The sequence below is a fragment of the Pseudophryne corroboree genome, chromosome 4 (assembly GCF_028390025.1).
Source record: "Pseudophryne corroboree isolate aPseCor3 chromosome 4, aPseCor3.hap2, whole genome shotgun sequence".
Taxonomy (NCBI): Eukaryota; Metazoa; Chordata; class Amphibia; order Anura; family Myobatrachidae; genus Pseudophryne; species Pseudophryne corroboree.
In genome coordinates this window covers 504,830,964-504,856,875 of record NC_086447.1, presented here as the reverse complement: position 1 = coordinate 504,856,875, position 25,912 = coordinate 504,830,964, and the positions used below count along the sequence as shown (strand labels likewise).

The window sequence follows — 25,912 nt, the reverse complement described above, 5'->3', positions numbered from 1 at the left end:
GGTCCCTCTACGAGCAACAGCGAAGGGAAGATTCTGATGTGACCATCTGATGCGACCATGGCAGCCAAGTGGTTAAAATACCCGATCTCTTACAGTGACATTTCTTTTGATATATTGTATGTGATAGCTTTATTGGAACTAGCAGATTTCCAGTCACACTTTATTTGTCCTTTTTTGCAGTAACTGGTGGCTCATGGTTTGATCATGTCAGGGACTGGTACACCCACAAGGAGGAATTTAACTGTCTCTTTTTATCATATGAGGACATGATTAAGGTAAGCATAGTGTCTAAGGGGGTCATTCCGAGTTGATCGTAGCTGTGCTAAATTTAGCACAGCTACGATCACGAACACAGAAGTGGGGGAACGCCCAGTACAGGACTAACCCGCCCCTCATGTCAGTCCCTGCCCCGTTGCTGAAGTACAAAAGTATTGCACAGCGGCAATGCTTTTGTACTTCAGGAGTAGCTCCCAGCCAGCGCAGCTTTTGCGCGCTGCTCTGCTTGCAGTGGCTGCGTGTGACGTCACGCAGCCGCTGCAGCCCACCGCCCGCACGGTCCGGCCACGCCTGCGTTAGCCTGACCATGCCCACAAAACGGTGGCCAAATGCCGCCGTGCTGCCCCCTCCTGCCCAGCGACCGCCTCTGCCTGTCAATCAGGCAATAGCGATCGCTAGGCAATGACAGCCGTCAGCTGACAGCCATGCACTGGTGCACTGCGGCACCGGCACACTGCAGTGCCGGCGCATGCACAGTTCTGACCTGATCGCTGCACTGCAAAAAACTGCAGTGAGCGATCAGGTCAGAATGATCCCCTTAGACCATTAATGGTTAATAATTGATGTCGTCATTCAGAGTGATTCTTCCAAAGTAATACATAGATCATTTTACTTGGCACAAGATGCTGCAAGATTTTAAATATAACACTTGTAACACAACCTTAGACAAATGTACATGTATCAAATTCATAATTACCTGGGAAAGCATTATCTTAGCCATGTTGTCTATAGGCATTTGCTAGTGATGTAGATGTTGATGTTAGTGGTGATTATGACCTTCTTTAAAAAAACAAATACAGAGGGTTCACCATAAGATATAAACCATCCATAAGCCTCAAAAATACAAAGGCCAGATTAAGCTTTGCCAAAAAAAAAAATCTAAAATAGTCAGCCCACTTCTAGAACCGCATTCTTTTTCAGATGAAACTAAGATCAACATTAGTACCAGAATGATGGAAAGAAAAAAGTATGAAGCAGCCTTGGAATGGCTCATGATCCAAAGCATACCATATCACCTATAAAACACGGTAGAGGAGTGAAATGGCATGGGCATGCATGGCTTCCAATGGCACTGGGTCACTAGTGTTTATTGATTATGTGACAGAAGTGTATAGAGCAGAGTTTCACAAAAACAGCCCTCAAGGCACCCCAACAGTACAGGTTTTAGGTATAGCTATGGCTCAACACAGATGGTTAAATCAAATGACTGAGATATTAAGTTACCTGTAGCCAAGCATGGATAAACTTTAAACCTGGACTTTTGGGGTGCCTTGAGGACTGGATTTGAACCTCTAGTAGAGAGATATACTGCCAGTTTTGATTCAGTCAAATTCTGCAAAGTTGATTGGACGGCGCTTCACAGTACAGCGAGACCAGTAGCGTCATAAGGGTGTGCGGGGTGTGTGAACCACACCCAGGTGTCACCAAAATACAGGCTCCTCCACAGTAACATAAGCCAGGTGCTGCAGGGTGACATTGTCAAATATGTTGAAATCAGGGACGTGCAGTCAGAGGAGGCAGTGCCTCCCCTGTCATTAATGATGAAAATAATAGACATATTCTATGTCATAAGTATCTTCGTTATATTATTATATTCATTGTAAGACATGAAATATGTTCAGAGGCACTGATAACAGTGCCTCCCGCTGTGAATGGGAATGAGGATAAAGTGGGGGGCGTGGCCAAGCTGTGGGCTGTAAATGCCCATTGAAAGCGGCACTATTATGAGTGCCTCATTGATAGGGCTAGATGTGATTGGACAGCGGATCCAGGGGTGGATTCGCTGGTCCAATCACCCATACGCTGATGCATGAGTGCTCACCTCCCTCTCCGTCACCCGAGTCGGCCGTTTCCTGGTCACCCACAGTCCCACACCTGCTGCATGTTCCCTCTGCTGTGTGGCTCTGTGTTCGCACCGGGCAATGCTGACTAGAGCCGCTGGCAGACCTGCTCCCTCCACCGGCAAGAAAAGGAGCAGTTGGAAGCCGGAAGCTACAGATTCATCCGAGGTTCGTGTTCTCTCTCTCTCTCCTTCCAAAAACCTAAATCCATACATTTCTATCCTGAGTGTAGAGGGAGGAAAGTATTTTAGAAAGCCAGTTGTGTGCCCTCTCTCCTCTACAGGTACCCCTATTGGATTCTACTGGCCAAGTGGACATGATCGGCGTGGGATGTAGGTAAGTAATCTCTCTCTCATTTTTACAGGTACCCCTAGTGGAGTCTACTGGACAAATGGACGTGATCGGCGTGGGATGTAGGTAAGTATGTGTGAGTGCGTAAGTGTGTTTTAATAAATTTTTACTGTTAAGGTGTGTGTGTTGTGTTTTTATTTGGGTATTTTTGTTGTTGTGGAACTACAGGTACCAGCAAGCCCATTATTTCCCCACATGCTGGTACTTGTGGATCTCCAAGTACCAGCAAGCGGGGGAGGCTTGCTGGGCCTTGTAGTTCCACAACAAAAAACAATACAATTTTTTTAACACACTTATGGCTATCAGCCCAGCCCCCACTGCCCAGGGGTGCTTGGGACAGCCTCGTGCTTCACCCCTGACCCTTGGGTGTCTGGAGGGGGGGTCACCCTTTAATCAAGGGGATTATAGGGGTCTCCACTCCTCCAGGAAACCCTGGCCAGGGGTGACTAGTTGGGGGGGGGTAATGACACAGCCACAGGGACCAATATAAAAGTGTCCCCCGGCTGTGGCAATATCTCCCTGGCTAGTGGAGCCCGGTGCTGGTTTTGAAAATACAGGGGACCCCTACATCTTTAGTCCCCCATATTTTTGGAACCAAGGGCCCGGTGTTGGTTGTCTATGTTCGAGGAACCCCTGTCCAATTTTCTCCCCGGTATTTAAACAACCAGGACTGACACAAAGAGCCCAGAGGCTAGTTATACTTAAGAGGGGGGACCCCACACATTTCTTTTTTTATCTTTTTACCCATTCACACCTTTTTCCACAGAGAATCATGCACAGATCTCACTGATCCGTGCATGGCTCTTACAGCATGCCAGCAAAAACAAGGTCTATTTGAAATCTCACTTTCTTTACCAACTCCATACTTTCCCGGCAGTGTTTGGCTATTGTCAGCAGTGATTGAGAAAACAAATTCTTAGTCGGCAGTGTATCTCAATACAAGTAGCCCCAACACTGCCGAGATTTGTGTTTAGTAAATTCCCGAGATCACACTTAGAAAAAAAAAGCCAACTTGAATGAAATTGGGACCTTAGTAAATATACCTCAGTCAATCCAGTCTGGCCAGAGGGGGAGAGGGGCCACGATCCCCCGCTTCTCCCCTCTTCTCTCATTCTCACTCTCCCGACCCCAGATTCCTGTTCAGGCTGCTCTTGTCACCGGCGATCCCCGCAGTTCTAGGCCCAGGTCCATGTAAGTATATACTAATATAATTGTCATTCACTGTCTGTTCCCATCACCCTTTACTTCTCTCTTTTACATTCTCACCCGCTGCTACTGTTGTTACCCTTTCCCTAGCATCAGCCTCTCTCTGTCACCCACTATAGCCACCCTTTCCCCCGGCGTCACCCACTGCTGTCACCCTCTCCCTGGCATAACCCTCTCCCTGGCATCACCCACTGCTGTCACCCTCTCCCTGGAGTCACCCACTGCTGTCACCCCCTCACTGGCATCACCCTCTCCCTGGCATCACCCACTGCTGTCACACTCTCTCTTGCATCACCCTCCCTGTCATCCTCTCCCTGCTGTCACCCCCTCCCCGTCACCCTCTCCCTGGCATCACCCACTGCTGCCACCCTCTCCCTGTCATCACCCACAGCTGTCACCCTCTTCCTGGTGACCCTCTCCTTGGTGTCACGCTCTTCCTGGCGTCACGCTTTTCCTGTCACCCTCTCCCTGGCATCACCCACTCTCTGTTACCCACTGCTGTAACCCTCTCTCTGGAGTACCCTCTCCCTGTCACCCACTGCTGGCTATTTTGTTGTCCAGGACTTCCATTAACCTAATAGCGCTGCATCCATGTGCTATTAAGTTAATGGAAGCCCTGGACAACAAAATTGCATTCATGTCCTCCTCCCACTCCCTTCCCAGTCCCAAACACTAATTATTTTTTCTATAAAATTGTACAATATATCACAAGTATAAAGAGCAGGCAGGCAGCGGGCATTGGAGGCAGTGGCGGTAGGGGTCATCGGCAGGATTCGGCAGACATTATGGCTGCAGTTCCTCACCAGCCACTGACCTCACTGCACGCCACTGGTTGAAATGCGTTCGCTCGCCACAAAGTTACTAAAGGTAATAGTTTGTGACATGGATAGCAAATGAGGCAAAAGTTGTAAACCCTTAAAAACATGTTGACCTTTTTATCCTCTCGACCTTTGGACTGTCGAAAATAAGAGATCGACCTAATGACTGTCTATCTTATAACTGTCTATATAGATAGACAGTTATAAGATAGACAGTCATTAGGTCGATCTCTTATTTTCGACAGTCCAAAGGTTGGAACCCAGCAAAGCATAACAAAAGTGGAAACCCAGCATTTGGTGATGCTCGTGGATTCCACACTTCAGGCAGTCATTGGGCGGTATTCAAATTATATATCACGCCCAATCTCCTTTCTAAAGTGATCCCCGTTATTGCACATATCGTGTCCATAGTAATCAGGTTTAGCTGCGTAAAGGGTTGGGTACCCTCGCTACCCCAGAGATAGCGAGCTGAAATGATTATACCACGCTCGCCAGCAGAAACAAAATGGGTGTGAAAGGGGGTGAAAAGAATTGAATACTGCCCATTATCTGCAAATGATCCTCAACAAAGTATTAAAAATGAACTTCATATTTCTGATCATGTTATTTTTTCCAATTACATTTGAGCCATTGAAAACATGGGACTGTGTATAACAATGTTTTCAATTTCTAAACGTTTTATGTAAAGTCTTTGGCCAACTCCTTGAATTAATGCTAAAAGTCTGCACTTCAATAGCATCGCCATTGTTTCATTTCAAATCAGCTGTGGTGGCTTACAGAGCCAAAATTAGGAAAATTGTGTCAGTGTCCATATATATATGGACCTAAGGACCTTATTCAGTAAGGATTGCAAAATTTGCGATTCGCAATTCGGCTGATTATTGAATGACTGCGCATGTGCAGAGTTCGCACTATGCACATGTGAGCAAATATAGCAACAGATTGTGATCGCAATTCAGCCGCTATTTGTACACAGCCACTGTATGACTGACAGGAAGCCGGCGTTTCTGGGAAGAACCCTGCCATTTGTTGGGTGTGTCTGAAAATACGCAGACGTGCCCAGGTGTTTTTAAGGAAGGCTATTGTCATCAGTGATGACCATTTCCAGCTTATTTTGTTGCAATAATTGTCAATGACCTTGCATGGTGCAGATAGGAAAAATATTTGATGTTCTGATAATTGCGTATAGTTTTGCGATCAGCCTGCATATTGCGATGCATTCGCAATTTCTGCAATGGGCATTTTTTCTAAATTTCTTGACAGCAACTTTATGATCGCAGAAACTGCTACTTCGCAGAAATTGCATACTGATTAAGGATTTAAATGAACCTACTAAACACCATGATTAGTTATACAGATAGGCCTGACATAATTAAGAGACCATTTAGGTCTCAGTCTATGGCAAGAAAATGACAAGTGCATTTTAGTTTGAGTTGTATTACGTTCTAAAACAACATAAGTCACTTAATTTTAAGTCTTTCTTACCATTATTTACTTACTATTTCAGGTAAGGACAGTTCTCTTCTAGTTACAATTTAAAGCATTTATTTCAAAGGATTCACTTTGTTCAGGAGATTTTTTCCAATCGGTTTAGGAGAAGCTGCAATTTGCATTTATTTTATATTACTATTTTTCTACATAATTCACTTTCAGTTGTTTTACTTATACATGATTTTTTTAAATTGTAATGTTAACTTAATATGGAATTTTAATTATTGCATCACAACTACTTTATATAGCTCTTCAAGTGTCTGTATCTAGTAGATTTAAAAAAATATATTTTTAAAAGTTATTGAAGCCCTAGAACACTGAAGCTTAAGCTAAAAAAGTCTAATTGGGTAAAGTGTAAATTGAAACCAGGACACACTATTCACCTCTCGCTTGCTAAGGCTACTTTCACCAGACTGATGAGCTGATTTGGTCACTTTTCAGACTGGTCACATTTTTAAAATCAAAGTTAGACATTTATTTTATCATGAGAGTAATCACATGTCTGTAGGAACAAATGTTAGTGAGATAAAGAATCTTTTCGAGCCTTTTCCCATTCCTGGGCTATTTCTTTTTAGTGCTTGGGTCATATGGGAATGGGATGCTCTGTGGTGTCACTATGTATATGGCACTGGCCCCAGCTCTTCTTATAGTTGAGGAAGGATATCACCAATCCGGTGCTTTGAGATCAATTAGTATTTTTTGTACATCACATCATTTAAATCATACAACTGTTCAGTTATTGCTAAATTACAACTTCTGTTGATCTAATGATAAAGTGGTTACAACAATTGTAAGTTTACATACCGTAGGAGGAACATTGAGACCCTCCTCTTTCAGCATAGAATCACTGCAGCCATTGGGGGCTCAAGCAGATTTGGTGAATGACGCCTGGAAGATAATCATGCTTTTAATTTTTTATTTTACTTTAGTAAAGTACTTGCTTTCACAAAATTAAATATTGACCTATTTGTTATAACATGAAATGGTATTTTAAAAAAACAACCATTTGGTACTTTTTACGTAGGGTAAGACGTATTATAACCCACAAAGAATTGGATTAATTTAAAGTGCGCAATGAATGTTAAACAGGCAGCCGTCACATATCACCAAGAGAACACCTTATCCCTATAATACGAAGCAACCAGAAAGTAAATGGATACAGTATGTGCAAAAAGGCACCCTTATAACAAAGATGAGTACTAAAAAGTGTTTATGGATAAAAACACATTACTTTAATATTCACAATTGTGTCAAAATGACATATTCAAAAACATAAAACAATATTGCACCAGTCCCAATAGATTCTCACCCTCTATAGGATTTGCGGTAGGCCGAGAGGCTTTTATGCAAAAAGCATTCCGATCCTAATGGAGTTGGTAAAGCACCACCACACAAGGCTTTTTCCTCTGGAGGCTGAGTAGGGAATCCAGATAGTGCATTCAAGAAACGATATCCATGTCGTCCAAATGACGCGTTTCGGAGAAAACTCTCCTTTTTCAAACTTGGATGACATGGATTGCTGCCAAACAGATATTTATACCCCATGTAATTGGGCCAATTACTCAAATTTCCTCAATTTCCGGAATCGTCTACCAGAAGTGACGCGTGCGTATCACCGCTCACTTCCGGTTACGTTCTGTCCATAAAGTGCTCTATATTCAACAAAACATTCTTAGCAGAGTGTCAAAGAATCAAAACACCTCCCTTGATTAGACTAGACAAAGCAAGGCTTGTTATATATCCGTATTTCCCGAGCGGGCAATTTCTTCTTCCTTTTTCGATCACCGGAAGTGACGCAGGCGTATCACCGCTAACTTCCGGTTATGTTCCATCCATAAAGTGCTCTGTACTCAAACATTTTTAAGAAAGTATCAAAGAATCTTTCATTTCCCTTAATTAAACTGAACAAAGTACAGGCCTATTGTATATCCATGTTTTACAAGCAGGTAATTTCTTCTTCCTTTTTCGATCACCGAAAGTAACAAATGCGTTCCACCGTTGCGTTCCTTACTGGGGCCATTTCATAGAATAGATTCCAATTTCCAGGAAATGACTCATGTGTTCACTGAAGCATCATAAATAGGGACCGCCTTATTCAAATAAGTTTTCTTCACACTTCCAATGTCTGGAAACTTCATTTATCACAATTCTCAACTCTAATTCATGCAGAAATGGTGTAACTGTATAGAAATGATTGTGATTCCATCACTCCTCAATCTGTCTTAGCCGTACTTTGTATTCCAGGCCAGTCCATCCCTAATACCGGGAGATTGGCATCACACTTCATATATATCCTCATTCCAGTTTTTCGGACATAAAACCAAGGGAATAATAAAATTATAATTAGTAGGATATTCGGATTTACATCCAAAGGTGCATAATACTAATGGGTATACTCCACAGATCATAAAATGCATCCAATAAACAATTATAAAATACATATAAAAAAATATTAAAATATGTACTTATTCTAAGAACCATTTTAACTCGAAATATGCATTAGGGCCTTTTGGTTGCAGAGTATCTAAATTAAAAATCCATCTCATTTCACTTTGTGCAAGTTTCTTTTCCGTGTTTCTACAACTCCAATTACCTCTAATTGATTGGATACCTAGGAACCTTTTTATCCCTCTTTCACATTTCCCATGGACCAAAGAGAAATGTTCTGAAAGAGGACGGGTACTTAGACCCTTTTTAATGTTATAAACATGCTCTGCAGTTCTAGTTTTTAAACTCCTAGTGGTTTTCCCGATGTATATTTTACCACAATTGCACTCTATAAGGTAAATCACATTCTGTGAATGGCAGGTAATAAACTCCTTTATTTTATGCTTTTTTCCATTTACCACAAACTCTGTGGTCTTTCTTTCTATCTCACTTCGTGTAGTGGATTTGCACATAAGGCATGCTCCACAACGATGGAAACATATACTTCGTTCGCTTGCCCCCTTTTTGTTTTTTAAGGTACTTTGTACCAAAATATTTTTCATAGATGATGCCTTTTTATAAATAAATCTAGGTTGGCCTGATATAACATCCTGAAGGACGGGATCATCTTTTATGATTCTCCAGTTCTTTCTTATGATACCTTCAACCTTCTTATGATGGTCCCCATATTTAGTAATGTAGGCCAATTCATAGCGGTTATCTTTTTCAATGGATTTGGGTTTTTCTTTCAAAAGTTCTTTACTTTTTCTTTCCTTCTTTCCAAATAAAAAAAAACACATCATCAATGAACCGACCTGGTATGCTGGTGGCGGTTCATTGATGATGTGTTTTTTATTTGGCAGGGGGGAGAAGCATCTTTAAAAAAAATTTGCAAAGCCCTCAACCAGAATTCTTTTAATATAGAATTGACTTTTAATAAAAGTATGGAATCTTTAGCCTTTTTAGATTTGGTTGTTTTCATAGAAAATACTAAAATTTGCACTAAGACACATAGAAAACCCACGGACTCTAACTCATACATTAAGATATCGAGTCAACATCATAAAAGGTGGCTGGAATATATTCCTCTGGGCCAATTCAAAAGGCTAAAAAGGAATTGCACTAATGAGAGCACTTTAAATGAACAAAAGGAGGAAATGACTATACGTTTCCAACAGCAAGGTTACCCAGACCATTTATTAGAAACAGCCAAACAAAAATCAGGAATATCGAAAGGAAAGAACTTTTGAAAGAAAAACCCAAATCCATTGAAAAATATAACGGCTATGAATGGGCCTACATTACTAAATATGGGGCCCATCATAAGAAGGTTGAAGGCACCATAAGAAAGAACTGGAGAATCTTAAAAAATGATCCCATCCTTCAGGATGTTATACCAGACCAACCTAGATTTATTTATAAAAAGGCATCATCTTTGTAAAACATTTTGGTACAAAGTGCCTTAAAAAACTAAAAGGGGGCAAGCTAATTAAGTATAGGTTTCCATCGTTGTGGAGCATGCCTTATGTGCAAATCCACTACACAAAGTGAGATAGAAAGAAAGACCACAGAGTTTGTGGTACATGGAAAAAAAGTATAAAATAAAGGAATTTATTACCTGCCATTCATGGAATGTGATTTACCTTATAGAGTGCAATTGTGGTAAAATATACATCGGGAAAACCACTAGGAGTTTAAAAACTAGAACTGCGGAGCATGTTTCTAACATTAAAAATGGTCTAAGTACCCATCCTCTTTCAGAACATTTCTCTTTGGTCCATGGGAAATGTGAAAGAGGGATGAAAAGGTTACTAGGTATCCAATCAATTAGAGGTAATTGGAGATGTAGAAACACAGAAAAGAAACTTGCAAAAAGTGAAATGAGATGGATATTTAATTTAGATACTCTGCAACCAAAAGGCCCTAATGCAGATTTCGAGTTAAAATGGTTCTTAGAATGAGTACATATTTTAATAATTTTTTATATGTATTTTATAATTGTTTATTGGATGCATTTTATGATCTGTGGAGTATACCCTTTAGTATTATGCACCTTTGGATGTAAATCCGAATATCCTACTAATTATCATTTTATTATTCCCTTATTTTTATGTTCGAAAAACTGGAATGAGGATATATATGAAGCGTGATGCCAATCTCCCGCTATTAGGGATGGATTGGCCTGGAATACAAAGTGCGGCTAAGGCAGGTTGAACAGTGATGGCATCACAATCATTTCTATACAGTTATGCCATTTCTGCATGAATTAGAGTGGAGAATTGTGATAAATGAAGTTTCCAGACATTGAAAGTGTGAAGATAACTCATTTAAATAAGGCGGTCCCTATATATGATGCTTCAGTGAACACATGAGTCATTTCCTGGAAATTGGAATCTATTCTATAAAATGGCCCCCGTATGGAACGCAGCGGTGGAACGCATGCGTCACTTCCGGTGATCGGAAAAGGAAGAAGAAATAACCTGCTTGTAAAATATGGATTTACAATAGGCCTGTACTTTGTTCAGTTTAATTAAGGGAAATGAAAGATTCTTTGATACTTTCTTAAAAATGTTAGTGAGTACAGAGCACTTTATGGATGGAACATAACCGGAAGTTAGCGGTGATACGCATGCGGTGGAACGCATGCGTCACTTCCAGTTATCTAAAAAGGAAGAAGAAATCACCCGCTTGGGAAATACGGATATATAACAAACCTTGCTTTGTCTAGTCTAATCAAGGGAAATGTTTTGATTCTTTGACACTCTGCTAAGAATGTTTTGTTGTATATAAAGCACTTTATGGACAGAACGTAACCAGAAGGGAGCGGTGATACGCATTCGTCACTTCCGGTAGACGATTCCGGAAATTGAGGAAATTTGAGTAATTGGTCCAATTACAAGGGGTATAAATATCTGTTTAGCAGCAATCCATGTCATCCAAGCTTGAAAAAGGAGAGTTTTCTCCAAAACGCATCATTTGGACGACATGGATATCGTTTCTTGAATGCACTATCTGGATTCCCTACTCAGCCTCCAGAGGAAAAAGCCTTGTGTGGTGGTGCTTTACCAACTCCATTAGGACCGGAATGCTTTTGCATAAAAGCCTCTCGGCCTACCGCAAATCCTATAGAGGGTGAGAATCTATTGGGACTAGTGCAATATTGTTTTATGTTTTTTAATATGTCATTTTGTCACAATTGTGAATATTAAAGTAATGTGTTTTTATCCATAAACACTTTTTAGTACTCATCTTTGTTATAAGGGTGCCTTTTTGCACATATCCATTTACTTTCTGGTTAAGAAGTATTTTAACCAAATAAAGATCATTTGTTTTTCTAGGATCTACGATCTGAAGTTCTGAAAATATGCCAGTTACTGGATGTGAAGCTTGATGACCAAGCAGTGAACAGAATTGTGGAGAAAGCAACATTTAAAAACATGAAACAAGATCCATTAGCTAATTATACATTTTTTCCAGAGGATTTGGTAGACCAGAGTAAAGGAAGCATTCTCCGTAAAGGTTAAGTATAAATAAGACAAAAGACTAACGTATTAACACATATGTGCTGTACTTTACTTTTGGATTTGATACAGTAGTCACTTATTTCCAGATGAAACATAAATAGTATCTGCCCATAGCCAACAACCAGAAACCAGAACACGGGAAGCCTTCATAGCATCTCCTGGTGACAGGGGAATATATCATAACATTTTAATACATATTATCAAGAGTAACACATACAAATACATACAGATAGCGGATAGGACAGGGTAAGTTGAGCCACATCACTGAAGCCAAACTCAATTATACCATCAAAAGTAGCAGCATAATACAAAAGGAAAACCCCCCAAAAAATCATAACATGTTCCAATTTATCTTTTTATTGAGTCCATAAGGGAAAATTGTTCCCAACCTCTTAATCCATTTGGATTCATTAATCAACAGGCTTTTTGCCCTGTCACGCAGTGACAAGGGAACATGCTCAATCATAAAATATTTCAATGATGTCAATGGATGATTAAATTCTTTGAAATGTCTGGCAACTGGTTGATTAATTTTACGACCTAACAGCACCAAATGTATGGCAGACCTATGTGCTGCCATTCTCTCACTAAACTTATTAACATGAGGATGTTTGAAAGACTTGCAGGCAATCATGTGGCTACAAGTAGTACATTGGCTACACTTATAGCAGCCTGGTGGTTTAACATATACATTGCTAGGACTAGATTTATTTTTACCTGTAATGTCCACCCGCACCAGTCTATCCTGTAGATTATGACTCCTTCTAAAAGTGGTAACTGGTCTTAATTCACTAAAGCAAGGCAGATCAGGGTCAGATTTTACAATGGGTCATAAGGCCTGGGTAGAAATCTTTGTTTCAGCCTGTGTCTCAACTGCTCGATTGCATTGTCCAACCGTTACTTTCCAAAAATAAATCCTTTTTGAAGGATACAACTTCTTTCTTAAATAAACTAGTGGAATTGCGTGATGTTCCCTCCGGTACCCTCATGTGTTGCCTTGACGCATCAAGTTTGCATACGTCTATACCACACATTGAGGTTGGGTGTGGTTCGTTTTATCGACAGTGTCTAGGTCGACAATGTTTAGGTTGACCACTATAGGTCGACAGTCACTAGTTCGACATGGATGGAAGGTCAACAGGGTTTCTAGGTCGACATGTGCTAGGTCGACAGGTCTAAAGGTCGACATGAGGATTTTTTTTTTGTCGTTTTCTTCGTAAAGTGACCGGGATCCCAAATTAGTGCACCGCGTCCCCTCGCATGGCTCGCTTCACTCGCCATGCTTCGGCATGGTGCCTTCGCTCCGCTACCGCTTCGCTCGGCACACTTTACCATTCCAATCATAGTCCACGTGGATTGTTTAGTATGAAAAAATAAAAAAAAATAAAAAATGTGAAAAACTCATGTCGACCTTTAGACCTGTCGACCTAGCACATGTCGACCTAGAAACCCTGTCGACCTTCCATCCATGTCGTGGTCGACCTAAACATTGTCGACCAAGACACTGTCGATCTTCAGACCGGATCCCATTGAGTTTATGTCAGCAATGAGGAGTTTTTACAAAAATATCTTTCTGATGTGTTATTCAATCATGATCTGTTTCTCCACCTCTTAGATCTGACATTAAGCAGGAATTATTTCCTGTTTGATGGGCAGTACTATTTACAGCTATGAGGGTGTGCCATTGGTTCATCCGTGGCCCCCTCGTATGCCAATAATTTCATGTTTTTACAATAGGATAAAATGTTTTTGGAAAATGTCAATGGCTATATATTTTGGTATACCAGATATATAGACAATATTTTTCTGCTCTGGACAGGAGGTGAGGAGAGATTTGTAGTGCTTGTGGAAGAGATCAATCTATTAGATTCGCCCATAAAATTTACATACAAGTATGGTGCCACCAAAGTGGTTTTCTTGGATGTTCATATACTGTTGAAGGATGGTGTTTTTGAAACTACCATTCACCACAAATTAACAGTTATGAACACCTTCTTGACTGCATCAAGTCATCACCCAGAATCCCTGAAGAAAGGATTGCCAAGGTCACAGATGATGCGGTTTGCGCGCATCACAAATGACCTTTCTAAGTTGTCTGAACAAATAGATATTTTGATTGGTAAGTTTAAGATTAGGAGGTATGACTTGATGGCTTTAAGAAGGCAGAAACAGGAGGTGATGCTATTACCTAGATGTGATCTCTTAAATCCATCCAAGAAGAACAATGGAAAAATGATCCCTTGGGTGTCTGATTTTACAACAGCTAGTCCGATTGTTAGGAGAGCTACCCAGGCCTTATGGCCCATTGTAAAATCTGACCCTGATCTGTCTTACTTTAGTGAATTAAGACCAGTTACCACTTTTAGAAGGGGCCATAATCTACGGGATAGACTGGTGCGGGTGGACATTACAGGTAAAAATAAATCTAGTCCTAGCGATGTATATGTTAAACCACCAGGCTGCTATAAGTGTGGCCAATGTACTACTTGTAGCCACATGATTGCCTGCAAGTCTTTCAAACATCCTCATGTTAATAAGACCTATGATATACGCTATGTTCTCTCCTGTAATTAAACCTTTGTGGTATATATAGTGGTATGACCATGTGGTCTTTACTACGTGGACCAAACCACTCATAAGTTTAGTGAGGGAATGGCAGCACATAGGTTCGTAAAATTAATCGATCAGTTGCCAGACATTTCAAAGAATTTAATCATCCATTGACATCATTGAAATATTTTATGATTGATCATGTTCCCTTGTCACTGCGTGCCAGTGACAGGGAAAAAAGCCTGTTGATTAAGGAATCCAAATGGATTATGAGGTTGGGAACAATTTTCCCTAATGGACTCAATATAAGATAAATTGGAACATGTTATGATTTATTTGGGTTTTTCCTTTTGTATTATGCTGCTACTTTTGATGGTATAATTGAGTTTGGCTTCAGTGATGTGGCTCATTTTACCATGTCCTATCCGCTATCTGTATGTATTTGTATGTTTTATTCTTGAAAATATGTATTAAAATGTTATAATATATTCCCCTGTCACCAAGAGATGCTATGAAGGCTTCCCGTGTTCTGGTTTCCTTCCTGCACCCTGGTGGATTGGAAGTTGGTCCTGGTGGAACACGTGTCGTGGTTCCCATGGTTACCGTACCCACACTGCCGGGAGTGACACTAACAGACCAGCGGCGGTGATTGTACCTGATTACTCGCTCCGGGACAGGTGAGTATGATTTATATGAGGGGTGTTTGTCTTGTTAGATATGTATGTTGGTGAGGTCCTGATGAAGGGGTGGTAACCCTGAAAATGTTTGACTTTCAAAACACCTGCACAAGTCTCCTGAGTGCCGTGTCTCGTTTGGACATATATATATATATATATATACATGAACAAGAAAGCACTCAGGGGTGGTGCACATATCGCAGCAGGGCCTGGAAATGCTTCCCCAAATATGCTGACCACTTCCAGTTCCATATGGGCAGGTAATTTTTTTCAAAAAATGACAAAGACTGATGATGTGGAGGTGAATCTGACCACATTTGAGAGGATCGCTGAGCGGGAGAATTGGCCTGCTGGCTCTCTTTCTTCAGGCAAGCCTCAAAAAGCTTATTTTGATTTAAGCACTGCATATGCTTTGGACTTTGAAAACTAAAAACAGAAATTTTGACTTGCCTGGGAGTTATCCAGTCCGAATACAATGTGTACATCGCTGTGTACTATATAGAAAAACCTCCCTGCTCACAAATGCATGACCTCATACTAATGCCCAATAAATGGTTACAATCAGAGACATTAACTGGACCTCAGATACTGGAAAGAGTTGTCATGGATCATTATTTGAGGTCTCTGCCCGGGGCTTTGCGCAAGTGGGTGAGCCATGGGGATCCTAAGACAGCTGACCAACTAGTAAAGACAATGGAAAGGTATCTGGCGGCAGAGTAACTATTGGCTGTACCGCAGCAGCTTCTAGATCCATGACAGCACACTCCTGTAAAACCTAGTTGGACTGTTCTGTGGGAAAAGGGTCCTGGCCAGTCAAGAGAACTAAAAAATGAAGAGTCTGTGAGCGCTTGATCCAACGATGGGCCTGAAAGGTCTCAGCCGCTGAAAAGTCTTGACAATCATGTGATTAAATGTTTTAGGTGTAGCATGCCAGTACATGTAGTTGCTAATTTCCCAAATGTTCAAGAACCCATGCAAGTTGTCAATGTCACAGAATGTCTTAATAGCCTTTACTGTTGTAACTTCGACTGAGCGCGAAAAACACGTGTGAGATTTGTATGGATGATAACCATGTAGAGGCATTGTTAGCTTCAGGAAGCTTAATTACCCTTGTGAAATTCACATATGACATCGCTGGTGGTTGCTGATGGTGAATGTGATGGCGCTGATGGCTGCCTCTGTGCTGCAGTGCTGAATGTTTGTGCGCCTTGTGTGGTTGATGTGCCCAGTGACAGCACTGATCAGCTACTCCAGAGCAGAACTGCAGCGCATATGGGCACTCACCCCCAGTCGGAGTTGGTGCAGCTGGCGGTGCTGCTGGCTGGTGGAGCAGCTGCTCTCTCATTCCTTCGCAGGGATGGATAGCTTGGCAGAGATGGAGTGGCCCCTGAAAATACAGCAGCGACCTCCCCAGCTGGGTGACTTGAGGTGTTTTTATCATTGTTTATTTTCCTTCATTAGTACATGTTTGCTATAATAAGGAGAGACTTTCCCCATATTTGAAAATGATGGTAATCCTGCACGGTCACAGGTATGAATGGTAAAGTGCCAGTAGGCCATACTGATGATATGCTGGCTGCAGTTGTGACCTCATGGTCACATCACAGCAGGACACTTAGGGGTTGGAAAGACCAATGAGAGGATGTTGCTGTAGTTCTTTTGGCCCGGGGTGTCTAAAGATGTGTCTGAATATTATTATTTCTGCACTGAGTGCCAGTATCATGACCCAAGTTCCCATTTTAAGAGTCCTCTGGTGCCCATGCCTCTTATAGAAGTCCCATTTGTAAGGATAGACACTGATCTGGTTGAGTCCTTGTTAAAATCTGCTTAAGGTCATTAAAAGATTCTCATTATTTTGGATTATGCTACTCAATATACTGAGGCAATATCTTTGCATAATGTCAACCAACACAATAGCTATATAGCTAGTACAAATGTTTAAAGTTACTTACCTGAGAACCACAGTTTATCATTGCCAAATGGATGGGTTGGTAGAGAGGTTCAACAAAACCTTAAAAAGTATGCTGAAAAAGATTATTGATAAGGATGTGAAAACTGAGATTACTTATTGCCACATTGGAGGCAACAAGGAGGCTGTAGAAGTGTCGTGGTCAATGATATTTATTTAGCGCAGAGAGGTATGAACAGTCACTGAAGCACAATAACAATACTGATGGTTTGGGCAAAGAAGCTGACGGAGGTATAACAACAGTCACAGGTGATGATTTGTAAACCAGTGAAATTAATAACAGTGATGCAGATGATAGTAATGCAACTGATGACAGTGAACACAGGCAATAGTAACTCCGGAGATTGGTCTGGAAACCAACAGCAACAGCAATGGATTCAGTTTTGATGAAGTTTCAAAAGTACACTTGGACACCTTACCATAAAGATAATTCTGTCAAAGACGTCAAAAAAACTCTTTCACCTGTTGGCGATGGGAGGCCAAGTCATGAGAGAAGATCAGGATGTCATCGAGGTAGACTACCACATACTTGTACAATATGTCTCGGAATATTTAATTGACAAAGTTCTGGAATACCACCTGGACATTACTTAGGCCGAAGGGCATCACTAGAAATTTGTATTGGCGATCGTGCGCGTTGAAGGTGGTTATCCACTCATCGCCACTTCGAATCCTGATGAGATTATAAGCCTCACGGAGATCTAGGTTAGTGATGATACTGGCACCTTTGACTCTGTCAAATAGTTCCATGATTAAGGGTAGAGGATAGCTGTTCTTAACAGTAATATAATTTAAACCTCGATAATCGATGCAGGGGCGTAATCCTCCGTCTTTTTTCTTGATGAAGAAAAACCCCGCTCCAGCTGGAGATGAGGAAGGACGGGTGAACCCTTTCTGCAGATTTTCTCTTATGTACTCACTCATAGCGAGGGTCTCAGGAACAGAGAGAGGATATGTGCTTCCTTTGGGTGGGTTTTTCCCCAGGGAGTAGATCAATGGGAAAATCCCATTCTCGATGGGGAGGCAGAACGTCAGCTGCCTTTTCACTGAAGATGTCCACAAAATCCTTGTATGCCACAGGAAGTCCAGACTGGGGTTTTAACCCTGAAGATCTCACGGGACAGATTTGAGCCAAACAGGAATGGAAACAAGAAGGACTCCATGCTGTGAGCTGTTGTGTGGACCAGTTGATTTGTGGGTTGTGTATTTGAAGCCAGGGCATGCCCAGTATGATCTCATGAGTGGCTTTAGAGATGGCCAAAAGTTAAATGAACTCGGAATGGAGGAAGCCCACTCCCAGTACCACTGGCTTAGTCTGCTGGTTGATGGAACCCTCGGCAATATGATAACCATCCACGGTAGTAAGGTAAACTGGGCAAGACAACTTTAAAACAGGAAGATGGATCTTATCAACTGCAGCCTGTGTAATAAAGTTCCCAGCAGACCCACAGTCTAGTAAAGCAGAAAAGGTATATAATCCACTCTGTATTTCCAATGTTACAGGGAGGATGAGGTCTCGAGAAGAAGGATCTTTGGCTGAAATTCCTAACTTGACTCCTCCTTTGCAAGTTAGGATCTGGCATTTCCTGAACGAGAAGGATAGGAACCAATCATGATGGTTTGAGCAAAGAAGCTGACGGAGGTATAATAACAGTCACAGGTGATGATCTGTAAATAAGTGAAAATAACAACAGTGATGACCAGCCTGAAAGCCAATGGCAACAGGATCAAATATGCAGACGATAGTAATGCAACTGATGACAGTGAACCAGTGGCGTAACTACTGCCCCCGCAGTCCTCGCAGTGGCTTGGGGGCGAGGGGCTGCTGGGGCGCTACTGATTTAGCAGATTGACATGCGGACGAGCCGTCTGCATGTCAATCTGCGGTCTCCTTCCCTCCGCTGCTGTAAAGAGGGACATGGTGGAGGGCACAGCGCGCGCCTCTCCCGTGTCCCTCCGTCCTGCGTCTCCGGCAGGTCTAATAAAGGAAGTGCCGTTCGTGAGCTCTGATTGGCTCACGAGCCGTCACTTCTTTTAACAGACCCGCCGGAGACACAGGACGGAGGGACACAGGAGAGGCGCGCGCTGTGCCCTCCTCCGTGTCCCTCCAACACAAAACAGGGGGGGAGCGGGGGCACACTGGGGGAGCATGGAAGGCACTGGGGGAGCATATGCGGCATAGGGGGAGGTGGGGGGCTTATGTGGCACTGGGGACATATGCGGCATAGGGGGAGGGGGGGCTTATGTGGCACTGGGGTCATATATGGCACAGGGGGAGGGGGGCTTATGTGGCACTGGGGGCATATGTGGCACAGGGGGAGGGGGGCTTATGTGGCACTGGGGGGTATATGTGTACCTGGCGCATGGGGGGAAGGGGCTGTATTTGGCACTGGGGGCATGTGAGTACCTGGCACTATGGGGGAATATCTGGCACTGGGGGCATATGTGGGAGAGCACAGCCCTAGCAAAAGCACTACCACCTGGCAACGAGCATGACACCCAGTGCATGAAACCCCTGGCAACGAGCATGACACCCAGTGCATGAAACCCCTGGCAACGAGCATGACACCCAGTGCATGAAACCCCTGGCAACGAGCATGACACCCTGAGCATGAAAACCCCTGGCACCGTGCATGGAACCAAGAGCATGAAACCCCTGGCAACGAGCAGGTAATTTAAAAGTAATTAGAAGCCTTACTGTAGGACTTAATGTGTAATGGTCATTATGGTGTGTGGTATAATGTATCACGGACATTGCGGTGTGTGTCATAATGTGTCACAGGCATTATGGTGTGTGGCATACTATATCACGGGCATTGTGGTATGTGGTATAATGTCTCAGGTGCATTGCAGTGTGGCATAATGTAGAATGGGCATTGCAGTGTGTGGCATAGGGTATAACGGGCATTGCAGTATGTGTCACAGGCATTACGGTGTATGGTATACTATATCACGGGCATTGTGATATGTGGTATAATGTCTCAGGGTCATTGCAGTGTGTGGAAAATGTATCATGGACATTGCGGTGTGTGTCATAATGTGTCACAGGCATTATGGTGGGTGGTATACTATATCACGGGCATTGTGATATGTGGTATAATGTCTCTGGGTCATTGCAGTGTGTGGAAAATGTATCATGGACATTGCGGTGTGTGTCATAATGTGTCACAGGCATTATGGTGGGTGGTATACTATATCACGGGCATTGTGGTATGTGGTATAATGTCTCAGGGGCATTGCAGTGTGGCATAATGTATAACGGGCATTGCAGTGTGTGGCATAGGCATTACGGTATATGGTATACTATATCACGGGCATTGTGATATGTGGTATAATGTCTCAGGGTCATTGCAGTGTGTGGCCTAATGTATCACAGACATTGCGGTGTGTGTCATAATGTGTCAGGCATTACGGTGTGTTGTATACTATATCACGAGAATTGTGGTATGTGGTATAATGTCTCAGGGTCATTGCGGTGTGTGTCATAATGTGTCACTGACATTGTATGTGCTATAATGTATCAGGGGCATTGCAGTGTGTAGCATAATGTAGAACGGGCATTGCGATTCCTGCCATAATGTGTCACAGGCATTACGGTGTGTGGCATAGTGTGTCGGGGGCATTACGGTGTGTGCATTATTGTGTGTGGCATAATGTCTAAGGGCCATTGCAGTATGTGGCATAATGTCTAAGGGCCATTGCAGTATGTGGCATAATGTCTAAGGGCCATTGCAGTATGTGGCATAATGTATACTGGGCATTACTATAAGGAGGAAAAATGCCAAATAATGTAAGGGGCATGAATCAGGATTATTTTTCTTTCCTGTGGTGGCCAACGTCTGGGCGTGCAGGTTGCAAAACTGGGGTATGAGGTAGTCTTTTCCTGCAATACCACGCCCCTTAATGCGTAACCACGCCCATTTCAACAAAGCCACGCCCCCTCTTTGCGGCGCGCGCACATGTTTGTCCCTTTTCTATTGCCAATTATGGGGGGTGGGGGTGGGGGCCGAAGAATTTTTTGGCTTGGGGAGAAAAATTTCTAGTTACGCAGTGAACATAGGCAATAGTAATTCCGGAGATTGGTCTGGAAACCAACAGCAATAGAGACACACAGTCTGTATATATGCACAAGTCCACAAAGCCAAGCAAGGCAAAAGCAGTCGACAGTTTGTAAATAGAAAGCTGGTTGTTTTAAGTGCCAGATGGAAGAGCACAGTGCTGAACGCAGATAAACAACACACAGGTGAGAATGGTAATTTACTGAATTCAGCCTCACACAGGAGATCACCACAGGTAGAGCTAATTAACTATTACCTCTCAGGCAGAGAACTCAGGAAAACTCAGTGCTGACAAGCTGTTTAACTCCGTGAGTGAAAAGACACAGGATCCAGGACAGATGGCAGGGGTAAGTCACCAAATATAAAACCTACAGTCAGGATTGTGACAGTATCCCCCTCTTCAAGGGTGGACTCCGGACACCCATCTTGAATCTTAGAGGAACTTGAGAAATTCATACAGAAGAATTTAGGGCCTTCGTTGATGCAGATTCCAAAGGTTTAGGACTAAATTCTTTAACTACAGCGTTACTAAAAGTCTGTAAGTCATGGAACACAGGATCATTACTCTCAAAGAGCATGTTGGCCCACTCCAAAGCTCTTCCTCTGAATGCCAGGAACAGATATCGAGAAATGTTGAAAGGAGTTACTGCACCTGAAGGATCAGACTCCATCCGAGAGAGAAATTGTTCAACCAGAGCGGCATATTGCAATAAATCTCCATCAAAGTAAATAGGTGGAAAACCATCAGACGAAAGCTTAGAGGATGAAACTGAAGAAAGCTTTGGCTGGACGAGTAGGACTGGATTGGATCCGAGGATACTTGAATTGGCTGGAGCCAAAGGAGACTGACCAGGCTGGTCCTGGAGTATTGCTGGACCGGCTGGAACCGGGACGGACTGACCAGGCGGAGCCTGGAGTATTACTGGACCGGCTGGAACCGTGACGGACTGACCAGGCAGGGCCTGGAGTATTGCTGGACCGGCTGGAACCGGGACGGACTGACCAGGCAGAGCCTGGAATATTGCTGGACCGGCTGGAACCGGGACGGACTGACCAGGCAGGGCCTGGAGTATTGCTGGACCGGCTGGAACCGGGACGGACTGACCAGGCAGGGCCTGGAGTATTGCTGGACCGGCTGGAACCGGGATGGACTGAGCCCTTTCTTCACGGGGCTGAACTAAGGCAGGAGCCCCCTCTTCACAGGGCTGGGCTGAGGCAAGAGCCCCCACTTCACGGGGCTGGGCTGAGGCAAGAGCCCCCTCTTCACGGGGCTGGGCAGCACTCTGTAGAATCTCTGGCTGGGCAGCACTCTGTAGAATCTCTGGCTGGGCAGCACTCTGTAGAATCTCTGGCTGGGCAGCACTCTGTAGAATCTCTGGCTGGGCAGCACTCTGTAGAATCTCTGGCTGGGCAGCACTCTGTAGAATCTCTGGCTGGGCAGCACTCTGAAGACTCTCTGGCTGGGCAGTACTCTGAAGACTCTCTGGCTGGGCAGCACTCTGAAGACTCTCTGGGGCTGGACGCTCTGAACCCCTCACTGGGGCTGGACGCTCTGAAGACGCCCCTCCTGGGGCTGGACGCTCTGAAGATGCCCCTCCTGGGGCTGGACGCTCTGAAGACGCCCCTCCTGGGGCTGGACGCTCTGAAGACGCCCCTCCTGGGGCTGTGGACACGGACTCCTCTGTGACTGTAAATGGCTTGAACATTCTTCTCTGGACACCCAACTTGGGATAAGGTCTTTTAACCACCGGACCCCAGTCATAAATTTGAGTCTCTCTCAGAAGAGTAGCCTTCTTGATACCCCCGTCAGCAGCAGAAGGATCGGATACTGTGGATGACTTGTAGACATGAGCACTATGATACTGAGATTTATCACTATTACCTGGCTTGCGAAGAATGCAGTCTTTAACAAAATGACCAGAATTTCCACAGTAAAGACAGAGATGTAGCTCCTTACGCCGCTGACGTTCAGCTTCAGAGAGCTTGGGCCGTGGATAGCTCTGATGAAAAACTTTCCCTTGCGCAGAGGAAGAGACTCTATTAACTGGATGGGACAAAACAGGATCAACAACGTTGGTAGTATTCCTGAGGAGATCAGGCATCACAGAGAGAATACTAGGCAAAAGTTCTTGTAACTGTAGTAACATCTGGTAGAAAATCTGCAGTTGGTCAGGAGTCTTAGAGCAGAAGGTCAGAGAATCTCTGGAGAAAGAATTCCGCTGCAGACACTGTGCCAATTGATGCTGAGTCGACTCCAGACCTTCCAAGCGTCCTGCAATATTGCTTAGGAGGTCCTGCGTCAGACAAACACTTTCGGCCGGGTCCATGTGGCCAGTTCCTACTGTCATGACTAAGGTTTTGTGAACCCGGTGCTAGCGAAGTCTGCGCGGGCGACTGGAGGACTACACGAATACCACCACTGACCTGGTTTGGAAGTGTTGTGGACTCTGGGTCTCTTCCGGTGACTGGGAAGAGGAACCGCGGCAGAGATGGCCGAATCCAGGTTCTCCTCATGCAGGATGAGGTCGGCAGACAGGAAGCACGTGTGGGCGCTGAAGGTCTCCTGAAAGACAGAACTGGAAAGGCGCTGATGAATCAGTGAAGAATAACAGGTACAACTGTGCTAAAGGGCACGGGGTGCTTGGGGACACTGAGATGCTTGGAGACACTGAGGTGCTTGGAGACACTGAGGTGCTTGGAGACACTGAGGTGCTTGGAGACACTGAGGTACTTGGAGACACTGAGGTACTTGGAGGCACTGAGGTGCGTAGAGGCACTGAGGTGCGTAGAGGCACTGAGGTGCGTAGAGACACTGAGGTGCGTAGAGACACTGGGGTGCGTAGAGACACTGAGGTGCGTAGAGGCACGGAGGTGCGTGGAGGCACTGAGGTGATTGGAGGCACTGAGGTGCGTAGAGACACTGAGGTGCATGGAGACACTGGGGTGCGTAGAGACACTGGGGTGCGTAGAGACACTGGGGTGCTGAGGCACGGAGGTGCTGGAAGCACGGAGATGCTGAGGCACGGAGGTGCTGGAAGCACGGAGGTACTGAGGCATGGAGTTGCTGAAAGCACGGAGGTGCAGAGGCACGGAGGCATGGAGGTGCTGGAAGCACGGAGGTACTGAGGCACGGAGGTGCTGGAAGCACGGAGGTACTGAGGCACGGAGGCACGGAGGTGCTGGAAGCACGGAGGTGCTGAGGCACGGAGGTGCAGAGGCACGGAGGCACGGAGGTGCTGGAAGCACGGAGGTACTGAGGCACGGAGGTGCAGGAAGCACGGAGGTACTGAGGCACGGAGGTGCTGAAAGCACGGAGGTACTGAGGCACGGAGGTGCTGAAAGCACGGAGATACTGAGGCACGGAGGTGCTGAAAGCACGGAGGTGCTGAGACACGGAGGTGCAGAGGCACGGAGGTGCTGGAAGCACGGAGGTACTGAGGCACGGAGGCACGGAGGTGCTGGAAGCACGGAGGTGCTGAGGCACGGAGGTGTTGAAAGCACGGAGATGCTGAAGCACGGAGGTGCTGAGGCACGGAGGTACTGAGGCACGGAGGTACTGAGGTACTGAGGCACGGAGGTGCTGGAAGCACGGAGGTGCTGAGGCACGGAGATGCTGAAAGCACGGAGATGCTGAAGCACGGAGGTGCTGAGGCACGGAGGTACTGAGGCACGGAGGTACTGAGGTACTGAGATACGGGAGCTCTGGAGATCACAACCTTAGGGAGCTCAGCTAGAATGCTCACACATAGCTGTGTGTGACACAAGGAACTGGCACCGTTTCTAACTCAGCCTCCTGATTTATACTTCCTGGTCCTTGGTGATTGGTGAGCAGGATTAGGTGATGCAGAGAGTCTCAGGCTGGCAGAGGATTGAACAACTCTGGGTCAGGTGAACAGTCACTGTCATGTGACTACTCTAGCCAAGGCTGTGATGTAGAATGAGGCCTAGCAGGCCGAGAGAACACTGAAGCCTGGACTTCTGCAAAACACAGGATGCTGGCTTTTAGACCTAAAGTTCAGATTACTGAATTCAGCCTCACACAGGAGATCACCACAGGTGGAACTAATTAACTATTACCTCTCAGGCAGAGAACTCAGGAAAACTCAGTGCTGACAAGCTGTTTAACTCCGTGAGTGAAAAGACACAGGATCCAGGACAGATGGCAGGGGTAAGTCACCAAATATAAAACCTACAGTCAGGATTGTGACAGGTAAGTAGCATCTGGAAAGAGTCTCTTACTGCATGCAGAGGTGGAAGCTGACTGTGGAAAGAGCTGTAGCAGAGCAGGAGCCTGTAGATCCAGGGAGACACTGGGGCAAGGAAATCACTAGAGACAGGAGACTGGAGCCAGGAGACGATGTACACTGGATGTGACGCGTTGCTCAAGGCGATGAGGCTTAGCCAATGTTGTGGATTTATACCCCCTGGTCAGCAGGCATTGGTTGCTTGAATCATGTGTGCAGACACAGCGCAGGATTGGCTGTTACAGGTCAGCTGACCGCAAGTGTCGTGGTGGCACCCATGCTGCACAGGTGGTGGGTACACACTAAATGGACTTCAGGGGTACACAATGACAATGGGCACCGCGCCCGCATACAGAGCATTCGTGCAGCCACAAACTGGGGCTGTGACCTCCGGAGGCCTGCACACCAGCGCGCTGGTAAGTGAGATGCCACTAAACGCTGATTCCTGACAGCTAGATATTGCTAAAGAAGGAAGAGCAT

General features: G+C 44.4%; 1 protein-coding gene across 5 annotated transcripts in view; it reads left to right on the top strand.

The window, feature by feature from the left end:
• LOC134909856 (amine sulfotransferase-like) overlaps positions 1 to 25,912 on the top strand; it is a 455,842-nt gene that overhangs the window by 418,870 nt on the left and 11,060 nt on the right. For 3 of the 5 annotated variants that reach the window (XM_063917179.1, XM_063917178.1, XM_063917180.1), the window contains 2 exons: positions 181 to 275; positions 11,749 to 11,929. In XM_063917179.1, the coding sequence (XP_063773249.1) occupies positions 181 to 275; positions 11,749 to 11,929 (276 nt within the window). Of the gene's footprint in view, positions 1 to 180; positions 276 to 11,748; positions 11,930 to 18,633; positions 18,791 to 25,912 lie in introns of all 5 variants that reach the window. The other 2 variants (XM_063917181.1, XM_063917182.1) reach the window with 2 other exon arrangements.